At 44.4% G+C, this 16,430-nt stretch overlaps 1 protein-coding gene across 2 annotated transcripts in view; it reads left to right on the top strand.

Moving 5' to 3' along the window:
- LOC130077869 (cadherin-7-like) overlaps positions 1 to 16,430 on the top strand; it is a 186,261-nt gene that overhangs the window by 76,173 nt on the left and 93,658 nt on the right. For both annotated transcript variants that reach the window (XM_056243261.1, XM_056243262.1), the window contains exon 6: positions 7,967 to 8,154. In XM_056243261.1, the coding sequence (XP_056099236.1) occupies positions 7,967 to 8,154 (188 nt within the window). The remainder of the gene's footprint in view (positions 1 to 7,966; positions 8,155 to 16,430) is intronic.

The raw sequence follows: 16,430 nt of genomic DNA, 5'->3' as shown, positions 1-16,430 counted from the left end.
TGCCATTCTTCTTATGATGTATTGAGTGCATCGGGTGTTAAAGGAAGGTTCCTGCTGACCTAATTTATGCAGCCTTCCCCAATTTGTCATTGAAAGCACATGTCGTAATTTTGATATATTTCTAAGATGGAAGAATGTGGTTTTACAGATGCTAGAAACGTGGCTTACAAATGAAAGATTGGTATCAAAGAGCACACACACACACACACACACACACACACACACACACACACACACACACACACACACAGGTTCCTAACCGACGACAAAGATTTGACAGAACATCCATCAAGTGTTAGACAGTATTCTAGGTTATTACGTGCAGAGGTTTTTGGTCCAATCTTTTGGAAGTCTGTTTTTTTTTTTAATTAAGTAGGATATTACTAGTCATCTAATTTTTTATAATTGATGTAAATATAAATATAATATAAATATAAATTGTCATCTATGCATTCCGTAAATTTTGTGAGTTGGTAAGTTTCGTCGGGGCGTGAAGAAATATAGAGCTGAGTATCATCGGCATAACAGTGAAGGCTAATGCCATGCTTCCTAATGATATCTCCTAAGGGTAGCATGTACAGTGTGTGTGTGCGTGTGTGCGTGTGTGTGTGTGTGTGTGTGTGTGTGTGTGTGTGTGTGTGTGTGTGTGAGGGTAGCATGTACAGAGTGAATCCTCGCAGATTCCATTTCTTTCTAAAAAAGGAACATAGTTGTGAGGATTCTGCCTTTTCTAATATTTTTGACAGAAAGGGAAGTTTCGAGATCAGTACTAATTCTGTAGGATCAAGGCAACAATAGGATAAGCTCTTATAATAAAAAAAGCTGTCTAAATTGCAAGCATGTCATTGTGGAGTCTAGTTCATCTTTTTGAAAAGTAATTAGACACGCATTAACAGAATTTACGCTTTAAATGTGTTCCTAGTAAAAAATATTAATTTTCTATGCATTAACCAAATAACAAAGTAGCAATTGAAATTAAGTCAGTAATTGTACATACAATTGCTTTGTAGCACGGTACTCCAAACACTGGTCATTTATCATTATTTTCTGGGAAGACACTCCTTTGTTTGTCGTAAAAGCCAGATTAATAAGCATCAGTTAAAATGTACTTTTCCCACCCACCATGAGAGCATTAATTAAGCTGTGCTCAAGCGTTCAGTGCAGTCAAGCTCATGCAATAGAGCAACTGAGGCGCTTCGGTTGCATAGGGTCTAACAAGTGTTCCAGATCAGGTCATGATGGTCCAGTTCTTACTCTACCGAATCACACAACCGCCCTGCAAGCTGGGAAATGGCCTTGTGCGCATTGGGAGTTCGAGGCCATCTTTGGGTTGTTACCTGATTTGTATAATTTGTTTAGTAAATTGGATGCTGAAACACAAATAAATGTTTAATAATTTAATAAAAAATTGTGACACTAACAATTAAAAATTGTGCTTTTACTTGATTGTGATACTAATTCAAGTAAAAGCAACAACTATTTTGATCAAATCTTTGTGATATTTCAGATCAGTTTTTGTTTGCTAGTGTTTGTTGCATGTTCAGCTACTCGAATGCCTCATTGACTCCTACACTGATTGTTCTACACATTAGCTAATGTTTTGTTGGGTTGGTGAGGAATGTCTGAACTGATAACTCTGTGCTGTCTGTGATCTTTTTAAATGGCTGTTAGTAGGCGTCTTTAAACTCTCGTCAATTTAGCTAGAATTAAAATGCAGGAGACTGACCAATGTTACCACACATGTCTGTGTGGATTAAACCTTTTGTGATGGGAAGAGAGAGTGTCAACGGAAGCTGACCTTTACTGCTCCCGAATCAATAGATCATTGGTGACTTCCTAAGACAGCAGTAAGTCAAACAAACTGAACTGGCCAGGTTAGATCTGACCTGTTGAAGAGACTCAGAGTCTGTCTCTCCAGGACATGTGCTACTCTCTTTTTTAGGAAATTGGCTCATAACCAGGGCCTAATTTACCTCATATTGTGACATAGAATAAATTGATTTAAAAAAAAAAAAAATTCTTTGGGCTCCCTAAGCCACACACCACATTGAAGACAGTATTAGCTGTGACTCGACGACAAATGCTAGACTAAGAAACTCTTCTCCGCTCCTTAAATACATAAAATATCAGCCATATAGTATTTCTTCAGTAAAGAAAACGCTGTACTTATTCAATAAACCAGTTCTTCTTTATTTACCTTTGCATTGCAAACAAGCAGAGACGCTCCAAAATGTGTGCGGCACTTCATTCACAATACACGCAACTTCAGAGCTCATCAATAGAAAGGCTAACATGTTAAACCTAGAAATAACTTCCTCTACGAAGAAAATGAGTCTAACCAGGCCAGACAGAAGTCAAACAAACTTAGAATAAGAAGAGCAATGTTTGTGAGACAATGTGAAAAAGAGAGGTCTGAGAAAAAAAGAGGAATGTGAATTAAAAACAAAAGGATAGGTAGATGGTGTCACACGACGAAGGCAGATTAACATTATAGACCAGGTTTAATCCACAGACAGGAGATAGACAGTAACAGCATCTATCATACACAAACAATAACCAACAAGGGAGTATAAATACACAAAGCAAATAAGCAGAGATGCTCACAAGTCTCTGAGCTAGAGTCCAAGTCAAGTCTCAAGTCTCTGAGCTAGAGTCCAAGTCAAGTCTCAAGTCTTTGAGCTAGAGTCCAAGTCAAGTCTCAAGTCTCTTGTGGTTATAAGCGTTGCATCACGTACAGCGACCCATCCAGGTTGCTTAGAACACTGCATAACTTTATATAAGGAATTCAAAGCATGTAATATGTTAGGTTACACTTTATTTCGATAGTCCACTTTAGACATTCTACTAACCATGTACATTTTCAACTACATGTCAACTAACTCTCATTAGAGTATTCGTTGACTGTAGTAGACTGTCAGGTTATGATGTGGGTTTGGAGAACAAGTTGACTTGTAGTTGCCAAGTTACTTATAGTCAGTAGAATATCTGTTGGGGAACCAACAAAATAAGATATTATAATACATAATTAGCAGATACTAAGCCTACTAATACTCTAATGAGAGTTAGTTGACATGCAGCTGCAAAGTTACTTATAGTTAGTCGAATGTATAAAGTGGACTATCAAAATAAAGTGGTACCATATGTTATTATGACTCCTTTATCTATTAGTATACAGTATCAGCTTTGATTTTGGTATATAATCAGTGTAAACAGGCTATTGCAACATGACAAAAACACCAAGAATGCTTTACTTTTAGTTAATTTCTTTATTTTGCCTTGTAGCTTGAACATACCAAGACATAAGACCAAATATAGAAAATGATATAACTCACAACACTAAAACTGACACACTCCTATTTAGTGCAAAACATCAGTGTAGCTAAATGCAAATAAACTATTGCGTCCAAATGAAATTAACACTACAGTGCACTTCCAAAACATTCAAATGCTCAAAATCTTTAGTGTAAATGTGAAGCAACTGACCAACTTATGGCATGTAACTTGTTAAGAACAAAATGTTTAGAAATAAAAAAAATCCAAAGGGTGAGATCAGACTGGTTAACCTTCTCTTCTCTTAACACACTAGGTATGGGCCACAAAACATTTCTGGCTTCTTCTGGCTGCACTGCCTATGCAACTAATCATAGCTTATATACTGTAAGTCAACACATCCCAGACTCTCAAACCAGTGTAACGTTATAACTAAATGAAACTGTAACGTTACATAAACAACAATAATCCTGTAACCTGTTTGTAGACAACGGGCAGCCAGCGGCACGTAAATGATTAACATTACGTTAACTTAATCGACCACCACAAGTTTGGCAATTAAACAAACGCTCATTCATATTTCATAAGGAAGACAATCGGAGTTAACCTCCCGTAACGTTAGGTAGCTAAAGCAATAAGCAAGCTAACGGTAACGTTAGATGGTCAATGGTGAGCTAAACATGTTTACTCACCTATCAGGGTGCGTTTTCAGACGCCTGATAAAATTAGATGTAGTTGAGCCAGAATCTTTTATCGTGATACTGCATATTTTGCATTGAGCGCTTCTTTTTAGCGCGTCTTGTTTGAAGTTTTTGAACCCAAAGCTAACGATGAATGGCACAGCAGCGGCCGTTGCAGTCGAACTTTTTTGTTTGTTATCCTCTCATGTGTGGTCGCGCGCGCGCTGCCAGCAATAGGCCACGTAGTACGTGGTTACGTAGGCAGGTTATAGGTAACGGAGGGAGGGGGGTAACAGCGAGCTAATCAGACGTTTCCTAAAAATAAACATTGTTCACGAGTCCCGCAGCTCGAGTCCGAGTCGAGTCTGAAGTCTTTCGAGGACGAGTCTCAAGTCGAGTCTGAAGTCACTGTGTGTGGGACTTAAGTCGCACTCGAGTCCGAGTCTCAAACTCGAGTCCCCATCTCTGCAAATAAGGTCACTAAACAGGAACAGCTGACAAGACCTAACTAATTAGAAACCATAGTGACTAACGATAACTAACTGAACATCCATGTGACGGATGGAGGGATAAGCAATCACAGGGAGGAAAAGAGGAGTGAAGGTTTGACAAGGTTTGGTTTGCTAGAAGCTTCTATTCCATGGCAAATTAAAAAGTCATTACAGAGATTTACACGCCAGTTCTCCATGAGGGAGACATGATAATACAGACACAGAGACATCTAATGACGCTCATCATTTCATGAGTCTCAACATCAGCATTCCATAATAGATCTGAGGGAAACCTGAGATTGTGTGATTAAACTGACCTGCAGATATTCTTGCCCTTATTGAAAATTCAAATAAAAAAAGGCATTAGATGTGCTACTGAAAAGAGAAAAACTGGTTGGTAAAACTTAACAGATATTCCTCTGGATATGTCAGCAAGGCAAGGCAAGGCAAGTTTATTTATATAGCACATTTCATACACAATGGTAATTCAAAGTGCTTTACATAGGAGAAAATAAAATAATCAAAACAAATAAGAATAATTAAAACAGTTTAGAATAAAGAATAAAATAAAGTACAGTAAAAACAGTCAGACGAACAGTGGCACAGTGCTCATTCAGTAAATGCACAGCTAAACAGATGTGTTTTGAGTCTGGATTTGAATGTGACTACTGTAGGAGCACATCTGATCTCCTCTGGAAGCTGGTTCCAGCTGCGGCTGGCATAATAGCTAAAAGCAGACTCTCCATGCTTAGAGTGAACCCTTGGTATTTCTAGCTGATGTGATCCTAATGATCTGAGTGATCTGTTTGGTTTATATTCAGTGAGCATATCTGCAATATATTGAGGTCCTAGGCCATTGAATGATTTATATACCAGTAATAATACTTTAAAGTCAATCCTAAATGTAACTGGGAGCCAGTGTAAAGACCTGAGGACTTCTGTGATATGTTCATATTTTCTGGTCCTGCTCAGGATCCTGGCAGCAGCGTTCTGTATGAGCTGCAACTGTCTTATGGTCTTTTTAGGAAGGCCAGTGAGGAGTCCATTACAATAATCCACCCTGCTGGTGATGAAAGCATGCACAAGTTTCTCTAAGTCTTGACTGGAAACAAAGCATCTAATTCTTGCAATATTTTTCAGATGATAGTATGCTGATTTAGTTATTGCTTTGACATGACTACTGAAACTAAGGTCTGACTCTAGAGACACACCAAGATTCCTGACTTGATTTTTAGTTGTTAGACCCCTAGCGTCAAGGTATGCATTCACCTTGAGAACTTCATCTTTGTTTCCAAACGCAATGACTTCAGTTTTGTCTTTGTTTAACTGAAGAAAGTTTTGGCACATCCAACCATTTACTTCATCAATGCATTGGCACAGGGAGTCAATGGGGCTGTAGTCGTTAGGTGATAGGGCTAAGTAGAGCTGTGTGTCGTCTGCATAGCTGTGGTAAGAGATTCGGTTCTTTCTCATTATTTGGCTCATTGGGAGCATATACAGGTTGAATAGGAGTGGTGCAAGAATTGAGCCTTGAGGGACTCCGCAAGTCATGGATGTCCACTCAGACTTATGGTCTCCTATACTCACATAATAACCTCTCCCTTCTAAGTATGACCTGAACCATTTTAGGACTGTCCCAGAAAGCCCCACCCAGTTTTCCAGCCTGTCAAGAAGTATGTTGTGATCGACAGTGTCAAATGCAGCACTGAGGTCGAGTAGTACCAGCACTGATAATTTGTCTGTATCAGTATTTAAGCGAATATCGTTTATTATCTTTATGAGAGCTGTCTCTGTGCTGTGATGCGATCGGAAACCAGATTGAAAATTGTCAAAGTATCCATTCAAGCTTAGGAATTTGTTCAGCTGATTGAAGACAACTTTTTCAATGATCTTGCCTATGAAAGGAAGATTTGAGATCGGTCTATAGTTGCTTAAGATGGTCCTATCCAGATTGCTCTTTTTCAGGAGGGGCTTGACAACTGCAGTTTTCAGGGAGTTTGGAAAACTACCAGAGAGAAGTGAGGCATTTACCACTTCTAGGAGATCTGCTTCTAAACTGTTTAACACACTTTTGAAAAAAGATGTGGGAAGTGTGTCAAGGGCGCAGGTTGATGTTTTAAGGTGCTGTACGGTTTCTTCCAAAATTTTGTCATCAATTTCTTCGAAAACAGACATAGTAACTACTTTCTCAGGTAGTGGTCTGATCTGTTTGACCCCAGCGCAACTCAATGATGAGCTGATCACCTTTCTGATATTATTGATTTTCTCAGAGAAGAAAGAAGCAAACTCACTGCACTTGCTGTCTGAGAGCATTTCACTGGGAATCTGGCTTGGGGGTTTGTCAGTCTCTCTATAGTAGCAAAAAGAGTGCGTGTGTTGTTTAAGTTGCTGTTTATAATATTCGAGAAGAAAGTCTGTCTAGCTTTGCCTAGTTCCATATTAAAAGCATGGATGCTGTCTTTGTAGATGTTATAATGGACTACAAGTTTTGTCTTCCGCCACATGCGCTCTATATAATGCGCTCCGCCACATTATATACCTCTATTAAGCTAAAGTAATGGAGGTATAAAATAATGGCATTTTTGTCCCTATATATTGTTGTTTTTTAGCCTTCTTCATTTTGGGTCAGGCTCACGAAAACAGACACATTTCACCCTAAAACAAAAAGAAAAAAATAAGAAATCATATTTTGGATGAAGAAAATCATGCCTATTAGGATTAAACATTTTCTCATTTTATTCCTAAATTCTCATTTCTGTATCTATATTCCCGTGTTGCAGGAGCTTGCGTGTAGTAATGCTATAGTTTTGTTGTTTGCTTCACTATCGCTCCAAATCATTGAAAATACGTACCTTTTTCAACTGTATTTTAATAATCAAACAATAAATACACACCAGGACAATAAATAACTATGCAATAACAGTAATTTTGTTGTATTATATTATTACTAATATTGTATTCCTACAAATATTACAATGATATTGTCACACTTATGTTCAGTTTGTTTAGTTTTCATGGACTTTTAGTTTGTATTCTCTAATCACATGTGTTCCTTTGCTTGATTTTCCCACCATTCATCTGTGACAACTCTAACTCTATCATCACAACTGTTCATTTTTTGGTTAATCACCATGTGTATTTAAGTTCCCTTTGTTCGATCTACGTTACATTTAGTGTGTGTTGCCCTGCCTGTCTGAGTGTTATTTGTATTACCCTCATTAAACTTCATATTGGAACTTTATTCTTACTTTTCGTCTGCCCTCCTACAACTTCCTGTGACAGATATATCATTAGGCTAAAAATATAGTTAAGTGGATTGCAGGAAAATGTGCTTAATTTTCATGAAAAAATACAAAATCATAATGATCCTAAAATGAATGTAAATTAATTAATTTGCTTATATTTTCATCAAACAAAATCACATTTCTAATTCCTTTCCTTTGATTTCTGACCTGGACATTGGCAGGTTCATAACAGGTTTGGATGAGTTTAGAGTGCTAATGTTGAACATCTCTCTGCCTCTAGAGTCGTATCAGTTCTCAGTGCTGGAATCTCTGCCGGTCTCATCAGTGGTGGCCAAACTGAAAGCCGCAGATGCTGATATCGGCTTCAATGCGGAGATGGACTACCGCATAATAGATGGAGATGCACCCGGTGTGTTCAACGTCACCACAGACGAGGAGACTCAGGAGGGAGTCATCTTTCTGCAGAGGGTGAGATCATACGGGCCTTCATAGGGAAAGACTGGCCATTTGGAGTAAACATTAAATTAGATTGTTGTTCTTTGTTAATATGTCTGTAGTCAACTAATTATGGTGGTATGCAGGGTTCCTCACTTCTGGGTCTGGAGAAACAAATAAAAACGTACATTTACATTTAATAATTTAGCAGACGCTTTTATCCAAAGCGACATGCAAATGAGGAGAACAATAGAAGCAATCAGACCAACAAGAGGGCAACAGTATACAAGTGCTGTAACAAGTCTCAGTTAGTCTAGCACAGTACACATAGCAAGGTTTTTTTGTTTTGTTTTTATAAAAAACAAAACAAATAGAATAGTATGGAATAGAATAGAAAAGCTAAGTGCTAGTATTAATTGGTCAGGTGCTGACGAAAAATATGTGTCTTTAGACATTTTTTGAAAATGAAATTTGACTGAACTACCTTCCTGCCGAGTTCAGCTCCAACCCTCAACAAACACACCTGAATCCGCTGACCAAAGCGTTCAGGATTACTTGAAAACCACAGCCAGGTGTGTTGGAGCAGGTTGGCACTGAAGTCTGCAGGAAAGTCCCTTTCACACCCCTGTTCTAGAGCAATCTAGGAGCCAGTGTTATGGTGTTGTCCCGCTCTGACTGCATTTTGATTGGATCTTGGTGGGCTAACACAAACAAATGTCCAGCGCCGTCAAATAAGGCTACGAGGACAACTGCCAGATGAAGCTTGATCCTTTACGTGCCACGCAACAGCAGTGACTGGACTCCAAATGGGTTTTGGAGGTTTGGTGGTTTGGGAAGTGATTAATGCATAGATAGATAAAGACTCTGTGTGTGCTTTAGATTATGCAAATTAGTTCCACGGGGGAAAGAAGGGTGGGCTACACCTCTGATGCCAACAGCCAATCATTGCACATCATAAAGATTGCCAAATTGCAATCTCTTCTTTAGAAAAGGGATACAGTACCCTTGACCAAGTTCCGTGTCTCTGGCCCAGTTAGGCAGAAAACATTACAGACACATTTGCAACCAGGTTGTTCTAGATTGTTAACCCTCTGGGGACCAGGGTGTTTTTGGGGCCCTTGGGATGTTTTGACATGCACTGACATTTGTGGTTTTTTCAGTTATTTATAAACATGTTAATGGCAAAAGTGTAAATTCACTCTATAAAGCACAAACGGGGCTACCATGATATGTGAGCAACATGTATGTACATGTTTCAGTGTTTCCCCTAGGATTTTTTTTCAGGGGGGGGGGGGGGGGGGGGGGTGGACTGCTAGTGTTGCGGAGCGGGCGTGTTACGGATACGTGGTGTAAATTTTTTAGCAATCAAAAAGCATGTCTAATTAATTGAAATAGTGTATTATGAATCATTAAACGTATACAACATTTAAAAAAAAAAAAATTAAAAAAAATGTCACACTAATTCTGTGTTGTGTTTTTTCTGGTAATAAAATGAAGACATAAAACACAAATTTTATCATTTATCATCAATTTTAATCATAAACTTTTTAACAAATAACGTGCTGCACAATGAGCTTTACTGTTAAAATTAAAACATGGATTATTCCTTAAATTCAGTTTTGATGATAATTTATTTGGATTAGTGTTAGTATTATTACATTGGGACATATCTAAATTCTACTCTACAACGGTAATATATTTCTGTCAGGTTAAACCGAACTTTTATTTTGACGGGTTGCCGTGAAGACCTTTTGAGTTTGTGTGTTTATGTCATAATGATAGTTTTTCTCAAATGAAGCGGTTAAATGATCACGAAGTGACTTTCGGAGTGGATCTAGAGCCTGGAGAGGAAGTTCATGCATTTGTGTCTTCATATAGGCAAAAAACAGCGCAAGCGTCACACGTGCTTCAGTGTGTGTGTGTGTGTGTGTGTGTGGGGTAAATGAAACTGCGCGTCGGCTGCACCATTCATTCACACAGAACAAGCAGGATTCGTATTTAAATTGTCTTTGTGGTTTAATATCCACACACACTTGTCTACATCGCGATTTGATTTCAAGTGTATACTGAACTGCTTTCTATTTATTCCTCAAAAGATTGACAAATTCCATGAAATTCCGCGTTATACAGTAAATTTATTTTTTATGACTGGATTTCAAAACAATGGTAGGGGAAACGATACTCGGTTACTAACGTAACCTCGGTTCTCTCTAGAGAGGGAACGAGTATTGCGTAAGTTTAGCTTACGCTACGGGAAAGATTCATCTTCTTGAGATATTGAAGCCAAAAAATTATCCTTAATTTTGTATTCATTGTCAACGCAGTGCAGCAGCTAGCAGACCTAGAGCAGGCCATCTCGCGTGCTCATTGGCTGCCCTGCTGGCATCTGCTGCAGCCTACCAGTGAGCCCCGCGTGACGTCACGCCCAATGAAGGGCGCTCGCGCCTTCATAGCGTCACAGCCCGCCAGAATGGGCGTGGCTTAGCGTATAAAAGAAGGGGCTGTAGGCTGACTTCCCTGGTTTTTCGACAACTGAAGCGAAGTCGCTCGTGGCGCGAGCACGGCCGGTTACGCAATACTCGTTCCCTCTCTAGAGAGAACCGAGGTTACGTTAGTAACCGAGTATCGTTCTCTTACGAGAGGTTCTCTCGTATTGCGTAAGTTTAGCTTACGCTACGGGAACACTTTGTCAACGCCGTGCGCGCCAAGCGTGCGCGCCTCTCCACCATGAGACCCCGAACTTTCAGGGGAACCCTGTAAGGTGGAGAATAAGGTGGCCAGCCACGCGGGCCATCACTTGTACATACGCACACATAGGGAATACAGAGCAGCGCGCCGGTCTGTATAGGCACATGGCACATACCCTACTTAGTGCAGCTCAACTAGGAGAGCTGAGTCATGTGAGAGTGATCTGAGCAGGAGGTCTGGGCAGAATACACCTCTCTTTTAACTGACAACAGTTTAGCCTGCAAGGCAGGAACTTCTAGGTTATAAAACCTGACAGAGGTAGACGGGGAGCTCCAGCCCGCCGCTACACATATGTCATGGATAGAAATTCCACTGGACCATGCCCACGAAGAGGCCACGCCTCTCGTGGAATGAGCCCTGATGCCCAGAGGGCATTGCAGACCTTTTGACGCGTAAGCGGCTGCTATAGCGCCCACTATCCATCTGGACAGGCTCTGTTTCGAGGAGGCGAGACCCTTGGTGCGCCCACCGAACGAAACAAACAGCTGTTCCGAACGCCTGAATAAGGCGGACCGCGTAATGTAAAACCTCAGCACTCTGACAGGGCAGAGGAGGTTCACATCACTTTCGCTGTCAGATGCTGGCAGAGCTGACAACGAGATAACTTGCGCTCTGAACGGAGTGCCCATCACTTTAGGAACGTAGCCATGTCTAGGTCTGAGGATGACTTTAGAGTCATACGGCCCGAACTCAAGACACGATGCGCTGACAGACAGCGCATGCAGGTCCCCCACACGTTTTACTGACGACAGTGCAGTCAGAAAGATGGTTTTCAGTGATAGATATTTCAACCCCACGGAGTTTAGTGGTTCGAAGGGAAAAAGCTTTCAGGGCCTCTAGGACCAGTGAAAGATCCCACATGGGAACCGACGGGGGGCGCGGCGGGTTCATCCTCCTAGCTCCTCTAAGGAAGCGGATGACCAACTCATGTCTTCCTAATGACTGGCCGTGCGTCGATTCTGCGAACGCTGCCACGGCCGCCACGTATACTTTGAGTGTGGATGGGGACCTTCCCTTATCCAACAGCTCTTGTAGGAAGGAGAGCAGATGCGCCACCCCGCATGTCCGCGGGTCCAGACCTCTGTCGGTGCACCATCCAGAGAACACCGACCATTTAGACGCGTAGAGCCTTCTCGTGGAAGGGGCTCTAGACTGCGCGATCGTGTTCATTACTCCTTCTGGCAGGGCAACGAGTACCCGTTGATCAACCATGCGTGCAGAGACCAGCGCTCTGGATGGGGATGCCAGATCGTGCCGCGAGCCTGAGAGAGGAGATCTGCCCTCACCGGAATCGGCCACGGAGCTGTATGTGACAGCCGTGCTAGCTCCGGGAACCAAATCTGATTCTCCCAACGCGGGGCTATAAGGAGCACCGAGTGGCGCGTTTCCCTGATTCTCTTGATCACCTGTGGTAACAGAGAGACCGGAGGGAAAGCATATAGCCGGAGGCTGGGCCAACCTGGGCCAGCGCGTCCTCGTCCTTCGAGAAGAACGTCGGGCATTGAGCGTTGTCTTTTGACGCAAATAGGTCGACTTCCGCCCTGCCGAATAGGCGCCACAGTTTCTGGACCGTTTGGGGGCCCAGGGACCATTCCCCTGGGGGAACGTTGTCCCTGGACAGTTTGTCTGGGCCGTCGTTCAAATGGCTAGGCACATGCGCCGCCCTCAGCGAGCGCAGGTGCATCTGAGACCAAATAAGGAGGCGTTCTGTCAGATTGCAGAGATTTCTGGATCTGACACCGCCCTGACGGTTTACATAGGATACCACAGACATGTTGTCCGAGCGGACAATAACATGTTGGTCCTGTATGAACGGGAGGAAGCGCTTCAGCGCATTCTCGACCGCTATCATCTCCAGACAGTTTATGTGAAAACACCTCTCTTGGTCTGACCACTGGCCGAAGACCGGTCTGCCCTCGAACAGCGCGCCCCAACCCCAGTTGGACGCGTCTGTCGAAATGACTTTCCGATAAGAGATGGTTCCCATCATCACTCCCAGCTGGTACCAGTCGGCCACTAACCAGGGCTGCAGAGCCGCTATGCAGGTCTTAGTCACTCTGATTTTCTGACCGCCAGAAACCCAAGCTCGGCGGGACGGGCGAGCATTCAACCAGCGTTGGAGCGGGCGCATGTGCAGTAGGCCCAGCTGGAGCACCGCTGCAGCTGATGCCATACAGCCCAGCATCCTTTAAAATGTTTTCAAAGGGAGAAAGCTGTCCTTCTGGAAAGACGCGGCTAGGTGGCGAACACGGAGCGCGCGCTGTGCCGATAGACGAGCCGACATGGTCACCGAGTCCAGTTCTATTCCTAAAAAGGAAATTGACTGGCTGGGTAGTAATGAGCTCTTGGTCCAGTTGACCGTGAGACCCAAGCTTTCCAGGTGACTGAGAAGCACTGTTCTGTGAGATAGCAGCTCTGTCTCTGACTGTGCCAAAATCAGCCAATCGTCCAGATAGTTCATTATTCACAGCCCCTGACTTCTCAGGGGGGCGAGCGCCGCGTCCATGCATTCGTAAATGCACGGGGTGCCAGAGACAGGCCGAACGGCAGGACGGTGTATTGATATACCTGACCTTCGAAGGCGAATCTCAAAAATTGCCTGTGACGGGGTATTATCTGAATCTGAAAATAGGCATCCTTCAGATCTAGAGAAATAAACCAGTCCCTCGGGCGAACGTGCGCGAGGTTTTTCCTGGTCGTAAGCATTTTGAACAGTCTTTTCACAAGCACTTTGTTCAAATGTCTCAGATCTAGGATAGGTCTGAAGGCTCCGTCCTTCTTGGGTACGAGAAAATAACGGCTGTAAAAGCCTGACTCGCTCAGAGAAGGCGGCACCTTTTCTATAGCCCCTTTGCACAGCAGCTTTGCTATTTCTGCGTGAAGTAGGTGTGCTACTTCCGCATTCACTATCGTCGCGGTCCGGGCTCGAAAGCGCTGGGGACGGCGAATGAATTGAAGTGTATAGCCCTGCTTATTGTGCTCAGAACCCATTCTGAAATCCCTGGGATAGTTTCCCACGCAGCTATGTGAGCCGCTAGGGGGCGAATGGCCTCCGGGTTCAGATCGCCGCCATTTGCGGGCTTGTGAAACTGAGCCGGAGCCGAAAGCGCAGCGCGCGCGCTCTCAGTTCTGGGCAATGGCTTCTCGCTGAAAGCCGAGACCGTCTGATTTATGTGAGGTGTCCCAATCATAAGGGATGGGGAACATTTTATTCTCACTTTTTGACGCGCAAGCAGCGCTTTGGGTGGAAAAGCTTTCTGTAAGCGTGAGCGCGTGTGCGCGGGCACGAGACTTACAAGTGTATTTGACGCCCCGATCATAACGGATGGGGAGCGTCTTATCAATGCCCTGCGTTTTGTGATAACATTTAAACGCGCAGGCGGCGCCCGGGGGGAGGTGTGTGTCAGTAAGCGTGAATGCTCTCCGGCGGGCACGAGACTTACATTCATAACCTGTTTTATTGACCGTGTAACAGAGCGGGCAGATAGTGGGCACAGACCTGTGGACACATTCCTTATATTCAACACTCGAGCGGCCTTTCTGCGCTTTATGAGAGTGTGCTCTGTGAGTGACACGAGATTTGATGTGCTTGTGTGTAGGGGTGAACACTGGGGCGTGGGCACTTTCACTACACTTAAAACACCAACGGCGTGAGCCGGACCAGACATTATACTCTTTTGAGATTTTCTCTGGGTCGCCGTGAAAACGGCGTATGTGTGCATGCGAGAGGGCAAATGAGCCGGCTCGTTGGCTGCTAAATGGACCACTGCAGTAGCCTGATTGAAGGGGACTGACAGGGAAATAAACTTGAATACGGCGGCTCGCTGAGGAGAGCCGCATACATTTTATCTGCTGCGGGAGCCGGAATCGAACACGGGTGTCCGGGGCAAAAGCTTAAGGTTTAGCCCCTGAGCCACAGGGGAAACAACATAAGCTTTAGTTGGCGCGATCAGATAAAAAAGAGAGCGTCATCACAGTTTTCGTGTGCGTGTCGGCATTGTCCGCAGGCGTGCGTGTTATAACAGGCTCTCTACTGCAGTATAGACATTACCAGCCGCTCGAACTAGGAGGAGCTGGAAAATGTTTGAGAAAAAAGAGGGGGTTTGTCAGGCCTCGGCGGGACAAAAAACCACACTCTCTCCTTCTTTCGCCGGTGACGCATGCGCTCGGGGGCGCGCGCTCGCTCTCTGTACGTAAGAAAGCTGGTCGCGAGCTCAGAGAGGAGAGCTGCATAATTTTTTTCTGCTGCGAGAGCCGGGAATCGAACACGGGTCTCTGGCGCGAAAGCTTAGGGTTTAACCAGTGAGCCACAGGGGAAACATCGTAAGCTTTAGTTGGCGCGAGCAGATAAGAGAGAGAGCGTCATCACAGTTTTCGTGTGCGTGTCGGCATTGTCTGCAGGCGTGCGTGTTATAACAGGCTCTCTACTGCAGTATAGACATTACCAGCCGCACGAACTAGGAGGAGCTGGAAAATGTTTGAGAAAAAGAGGGGGTTTGTCAGGCCTCGGCGGGACAAAAAACCACACTCTCTCCTTCCTTCGCCGGTGACGCATGCGCTCGCTTTCTGTTCGTAAGAAAGCTGGTCGCGAGCTCATAGAGGAGAGCTGCATACATTTTTTCTGCTGCGAGAGCTGGGATCGAACACGGGTCTCTGGCGCAAAAGCTTTGAGTTTAGCCACTGAGCCACGGGGGAAACTACGAAAGCTTAAGTAGCGCGAGCAGATAAGAGCGCGCGTGGCAGCTTCCTTGTAACGTAAAGGAGGCTAGCCGCGGTTAGAACAGCAGTCCATAGCGTGTCCCTCGACCTCATCCTCAGACGCGACGGCAGTGAGGCTCGTGAGCGGCAGCTGCGCGTCGGTGAAGGGAGGCGGGGAAGGTGAAAAGCGAGGCTCGAGGGAGGCTTTCCGGCGAGCGCGTCGCTGTGGCTACAGGTTCCGGCTGCCTTTGGGAACGGCGCTTATCACTGCGCGGTCCCACAAAGGGCGGAGTGACTGCTTCTATGGTGGGCGCGGTAGCTTCCTTGTAACGTAAAGGAAGCTAGCCGCGGTTAGAACAGCAGTCCCTTGTGGCGTGTCCCTCAACCTCATCCTCAGACGCGACGGCAGTGAGGCTCGTGAGCGGCAGCTGCGCGTCGGTGAAGAGAGGCGGGGAAGGCGAGAGCGAGGCTCGAGGGAGATTCTCCGGCGAGCGCGTCGCAGTGGCCACAGGTTCCGGCTGTCTCCGGGGCCCTACACGAGCCGCAGGAAATGCGAGGCATCTTTAAAAAGACACTCGCGCTCTTTTAGGAGTAAGCTAGAAGAGAATACAACAGAGTAAAAAGGATACGTCGCCGGATAGCGTAGCTCGCACGGATGGCTGAAGGTGGCGAAGACGGCCGGCTTCCTCAGCGCTGTCCTAAGCTGGCTGTTCGCTGTTCGACGGCGGCGGTGGCTTCTCTCTGATCCAGCGATGCGGAGAGCTCGCTGAAGAGTCGAAAAATCAGGGAAGTCAGCCTACAGCCCCTTCTTTTATACGCTAAGCCACGCCCATTCTGGCGGGCTGTGACGCTATGAAGGCGCG

Source organism: Rhinichthys klamathensis, unplaced genomic scaffold (genome assembly GCF_029890125.1).
Source record: "Rhinichthys klamathensis goyatoka isolate OS25496 unplaced genomic scaffold, OSU_Roscu_1.1 h1tg000783l_1, whole genome shotgun sequence".
Taxonomy (NCBI): domain Eukaryota; kingdom Metazoa; phylum Chordata; class Actinopteri; order Cypriniformes; family Leuciscidae; genus Rhinichthys; species Rhinichthys klamathensis.
The sequence above is the reverse complement of the archived record's forward strand: the minus strand, read 5'-3'. Positions and strand labels throughout refer to the sequence as shown.